This window comes from Sinocyclocheilus grahami, unplaced genomic scaffold, assembly GCF_001515645.1.
Source record: "Sinocyclocheilus grahami isolate Dianchi unplaced genomic scaffold, SAMN03320097.WGS_v1.1 scaffold538.1, whole genome shotgun sequence".
NCBI classification, from domain to species: Eukaryota; Metazoa; Chordata; class Actinopteri; order Cypriniformes; family Cyprinidae; genus Sinocyclocheilus; species Sinocyclocheilus grahami.
Genome location: NW_015505717.1, coordinates 298440 through 304337, shown reverse-complemented (window position 1 = coordinate 304337; position 5898 = coordinate 298440). Strand labels below are relative to the sequence as shown.

Genomic DNA, 5898 nt, shown 5'->3' with positions numbered 1-5898 from the left:
ATAATATTTTTATTATTATTATTTTGTAGTCATATTGATATATAATCACACATTTTTTGGCAATTAGATTTTTTCCACAGATCATGCAGTCTTATCTGTGGTACCGACCAGCGACAGAAACATCTTTGAAAACAGTTATTATTTTTGGGGATATACAATGTATCTGTAGCATATGAGTTATCAAGATTTTTTGTATTTATTTATCAGTTAGTATTGTTTACTTGATTGTTCATGCTCATTTCCCTTATTTTACATATAGATTACCTTTGACATCATCTAATACTCACGTAAAGTTAATCTTTAAAAACACTAATTATATATATATATATATATATATATAAAAATGTTCATAGTGTACATTATAGTGTTGCGATGCCTAAATTCACTTGTAGCATTTAAATTGGCTCATTTTAGTGTTTAGTGTTCAATTTTTAATTGTTTAGACAAACTAGTATAGGGTGTCGGGCATTTATTGATTATTGGTCCTAATGGAAAATAAAAAACACTTTTGCTTTTGTATTTAATACAGACGTTTGCTGACTATGTGCTGGGATATGCTAACTGGCTCATCCCGTTGTCTGTGGCCATCTCCTGTTACGGAGGTTTAAACTCCTCTATCATTGCCGCCTCCAGGTAAAGATCTTGTTCTGAGTCTTCTGTCGTTTCTGTAGTCGATGCAAGGTGGCAGGAACTCAGTTTCTTAGCCGAACCCCTTTTTTTTTTCCCCTTTCAGGCTGTTCTTTGTGGGTTCGCGTGAGGGCCATTTACCCAACATCCTCTGTATGATCCACGTCAAATGCTACACACCAATCCCAGCCCTGCTGTTTAATGTGAGTAAGCAGGCTCAGACATGCCTTGTGCTATGTAGAAAATCGAATATCCACATTATATACTAAAAGCAGGACACTTCATTCTGATCTGCTATTTTCCCTCCTCCTACAGGGTGGAATTTCACTCATATATCTCTGCGTGAAAGATGTGTTCCAGCTAATTAATTACTTTAGTTTCAATTACTGGCTGTTCATCGGCCTTTCTATAGGCAGTCAGATCTACCTGCGCATCAAGGCACCTGACCTGCCCCGTCCTGTTAAGGTAAGTCAATAGCTCTGTTACAAAACACAAGCTACTGTGTACTAACCATTATAATTGACTGATTCTGAATTGTCTCCATGTACGCAAGTAGCACTCCTCATGTAAAGGAGATTCTCAACTCACAATTCATTTCAATTCTGTACACCACCTCTCATTGATGTAAAAGCATGTCCCGCCACCGCTTGATCTTTTTTTGCAATAGAGTGCAACAGTTGGGTTCCAGTAGTAAAAGTCCATTCATTTTCACCATGGAAGTCTTGATATTTAAGAATAACTTGAAAACTTGAAGACCTGAGCTACGAGGTTGTTAATCAGTTGTACATGCTTTAAAAAAAAAAAAACTACATTACCCATGATTTTGCAGACAAATTCAGAGAATTGCAACAAGCAAATAGAGCCAGAACATTTCTTTAGTGCCCGTTTACTCCCCCTACAATAGTCTCTCAAACTACTTATATATATATATATATATATATATAGTTGACATGTATCAGTCTGGAAAGGGTTATAAAGCCATTTCTGAGGCTTTGGGACTCCAGCGAACCTCGGTCAGAGCCATTCTCCACAAATGGAGAAAACTTGGAACAATGGTGAACCTTCCCAGGAGTGGCCGGCCAACCAAAATTACTCCAAGAGCACAACGACGACTCATCCAAGAGGTCATAAAAGAACCCAGAACAACATCTAAAGAACTGCAGGCCTGACTCGCCCCAATTAAGGTCAGTGTTCATGATTCAACAATAAGAAAGAGACTGGGCAAAAACGGCATCCATGGGAGAGTTCCAAGGCAAAAGACACTGCTGACCAAAAAGAACACAAAGGCTCGTCTCTCATTTGCCAAAAAATATCTTGATTATCCCCAAGACTTTTAGGCAAATATTCTGTGGACTGATTAGACAAAAGATGAACTTTTTGGAAGGCGTGTGTCCCGTTACATCTGGCGTAAAACCAACATAGCATTTCATAAAAAGAACATCATACCAACAGTCGAACATGGTGGTGGTAGTGTGATGATCTGGGGCTGCTTTGCAGCTTCAGGACCTGGATGACTTGCCATAATTGACGGAAGCATGAATTCTGCACTCTATCAGAAAATCCTGAAGGAGAATGTCCGGCCATCAGTTTGTGACCTCAAGCTCAAGCGCACTTGGGTTATGTAGCAGGACAATGATCCCCAACACACCAGCAAGTCCACTTCTGAATGGCTCAAGAAAAACTAAATTAAGGTTCTGGAGTGGCCAAGTCAAAGTCCGGACTTAAAGCCGATTGAGATGCTTAAACAGTCCATTCATGCTCGAAAACCCTCCAATGTGGCTGAATTAAAACAATTCTGCAAAGAAGAGTGGGCCAAAATTCCTCCACAGCGATGTGAAAGACTCACTGCCAGTTATCACAAACGCTTGATTGCAGTTGTTGCTGCAAAGCGTGGCACAACCAGTTATTAGATTTAGGGGGCAATTACTTTTTCACATAGCGCCAGGTAGGGTTAGACAGCTTTTTTCCCTTAATAAAATAAATAATCATTTAAAAACTGCATTTTGTATTTACTTGCATTATCTTTGTGTAATATTAAAATTAGTTTGATGATCTGAATCTTTTAAGTGTGACAAATATGCAAACAATTAAAAAAACAGGAAGGGGGCCAACACTTTTTCACACCACTGTACATAATCAACATCTTTAATTGAATAGCTTTATATTTTATCTGTTGATTGTCATTCACAATGCTCTTTCCCTCATTAAAGCAATTATGTTGTGACTTATCTTAATGCTGGTTGGTTTCAAAGAATTTTTTTTTAATTCCTATGGGAAAAAATGAATGGGAAAAATACCAAAGCCGCTGACAAAAGGGCCTTTTCTCTCTTCTCCTCTATGAAGGATATGTGTGATTATTAGTCAAGATAAAGTATTATAGAATGAAGGATAATGTTTCTTATCTTATGGAACAGCCTTCACATCAGGAGCGCATTTATGATGCCTTAAAATACTCAGATAATTGCCAATGTCATATATTTAATACTTTATTTCATTATTGCCCTGGTTTATGATGTGCTTAATTGACTCTCTGTGTTTGTTTCCGTGTAGTTGAGTCTGTTCTTCCCTATAGTGTACTGCCTGTGCAGCGTGTTTCTGGTGGTCGTACCGCTGTACAGTGACACTGTAAACTCTCTGGTGGGAATCATCGTCGCTCTCTCCGGGGCTCCTGTGTATTACATATGTGTGCACCTCCCGCCCAGCTCCCGACCCGCCTTTCTGGGACACATGCTCGGTGAGTGAGCACACAAACATGCAAGAATCTCTCGTTTTTCTTGTTTCATTTCTAGTAGTCCAGCTGGGCACCTGCAGTACCTCCACAGCTTTGGTTTCTGCTGCAGGCTGTTGGAAGTGTTTTTGTTTTGAAACATTCTTTTATGTGCTACACCCAGGTTCTGTTAGCCTTCTAGGGATTTTGGTGCATATACACAATTGTGGTGATGTGTAATGAATTTGAACCCAAGACGAATGCGCTGTTATGAAATGGGAGTATTGTAACCATATAAGGTGACCGTGATTTCGCCAAGTACAACATGTTCCTGGATCAACATCCTTGTTGATCCTGGAACAACATTCCAATCAACCAATCAGAATTGAGGCATAACTTCAGGAAATATCTGTTTTAGGCTTACAATCAGGGTTAGGTGCTTCTACACCCTTGTAAATGAGCTATCATTTCACACTGATTTTAGGAATAAATTATGGGTAAGGTTAGGTTTAGGGGTAGGGATTGGGTTAAATCTGTATTTTTGGACCGTAATGTTGATCCAGGATCAACAAAAGATGTTGATCCAGGAACATGTCTTACTTGGCAAAATCACGGTGACCAACCATATAATGATCCATAAGTACTCCAGTGCAAATCGCTTTACAGTGAACAATGACTTCACTGTTTTCATCCATCTGAGACCGCTGTTCTTATACCGAGATAGGCTTTCATGAATCCGGAGTACATTACAGAGGGGGGGGGGGGGGATTTCAGTCATTTTTGATTATTTTCTGGTCATACTTTACATCGTTTATGATGCAGTTGTATTGAGTAATAAAACTCAGCTAATGTGCTTATTATAGACGATTAGGGAAAGAATGTCATAGAAATTCAGGTGTGGTTTCTTCAGTCTGAGCCCCGTAAACAACCACCTAGCAACGACCTGGAACACCCTAGCAACCATATAACAATGTCTCTGCAACTACTTGGAACAGTGTTTCCCAACCGGGGTGCCGTCTGTCCAGAGCAGGGGTGCCGTGTAAAAAATCCTTTAATATTTTTAAATTGCTAAAATTTTCAAAAAAGCACCTATTTTATAATATACATATCTGAATCTTTTAAGTGTGACAAATATGCAAACAATTAAAAAAACAGGAAGGGGGCCAACACTTTTTCACACCACTGTACATAATCAACATCTTTAATTGAATAGCTTTATATTTTATCTGTTGATTGTCATTCACAATGCTCTTTCCCTCATTAAAGCAATTATGTTGTGACTTATCTTAATGCTGGTTGGTTTCAAAGAATTTTTTTTTAATTCCTATGGGAAAAAATGAATGGGAAAAATACCAAAGCCGCTGACAAAAGGGCCTTTTCTCTCTTCTCCTCTATGAAGGATATGTGTGATTATTAGTCAAGATAAAGTATTATAGAATGAAGGATAATGTTTCTTATCTTATGGAACAGCCTTCACATCAGGAGCGCATTTATGATGCCTTAAAATACTCAGATAATTGCCAATGTCATATATTTAATACTTTATTTCATTATTGCCCTGGTTTATGATGTGCTTAATTGACTCTCTGTGTTTGTTTCCGTGTAGTTGAGTCTGTTCTTCCCTATAGTGTACTGCCTGTGCAGCGTGTTTCTGGTGGTCGTACCGCTGTACAGTGACACTGTAAACTCTCTGGTGGGAATCATCGTCGCTCTCTCCGGGGCTCCTGTGTATTACATATGTGTGCACCTCCCGCCCAGCTCCCGACCCGCCTTTCTGGGACACATGCTCGGTGAGTGAGCACACAAACATGCAAGAATCTCTCGTTTTTCTTGTTTCATTTCTAGTAGTCCAGCTGGGCACCTGCAGTACCTCCACAGCTTTGGTTTCTGCTGCAGGCTGTTGGAAGTGTTTTTGTTTTGAAACATTCTTTTATGTGCTACACCCAGGTTCTGTTAGCCTTCTAGGGATTTTGGTGCATATACACAATTGTGGTGATGTGTAATGAATTTGAACCCAAGACGAATGCGCTGTTATGAAATGGGAGTATTGTAACCATATAAGGTGACCGTGATTTCGCCAAGTACAACATGTTCCTGGATCAACATCCTTGTTGATCCTGGAACAACATTCCAATCAACCAATCAGAATTGAGGCATAACTTCAGGAAATATCTGTTTTAGGCTTACAATCAGGGTTAGGTGCTTCTACACCCTTGTAAATGAGCTATCATTTCACACTGATTTTAGGAATAAATTATGGGTAAGGTTAGGTTTAGGGGTAGGGATTGGGTTAAATCTGTATTTTTGGACCGTAATGTTGATCCAGGATCAACAAAAGATGTTGATCCAGGAACATGTCTTACTTGGCAAAATCACGGTGACCAACCATATAATGATCCATAAGTACTCCAGTGCAAATCGCTTTACAGTGAACAATGACTTCACTGTTTTCATCCATCTGAGACCGCTGTTCTTATACCGAGATAGGCTTTCATGAATCCGGAGTACATTACAGAGGGGGGGGGGGGGAGTTTCAGCCTTTTTTGTTTTTTTTTTGGGTTTCC

The 5898-nt window shown here is 39.3% G+C and overlaps 1 protein-coding gene across 2 annotated transcripts in view; it reads left to right on the top strand.

Annotated features, from left to right (window-relative positions):
• LOC107555569 (Y+L amino acid transporter 2-like) overlaps nt 1-5898 on the top strand; it is a 17164-nt gene that overhangs the window by 7666 nt on the left and 3600 nt on the right. Inside the window, exons 6-9 of one of the 2 annotated variants that reach the window (XM_016238406.1) lie at nt 530-633; nt 734-830; nt 943-1092; nt 3178-3361. In XM_016238406.1, coding sequence (XP_016093892.1) covers nt 530-633; nt 734-830; nt 943-1092; nt 3178-3361 — 535 coding nt within the window. Of the gene's footprint in view, nt 1-529; nt 634-733; nt 831-942; nt 1093-3177; nt 3362-5898 lie in introns of those variants that run through there. The other variant, XM_016238407.1, reaches the window with a different exon arrangement.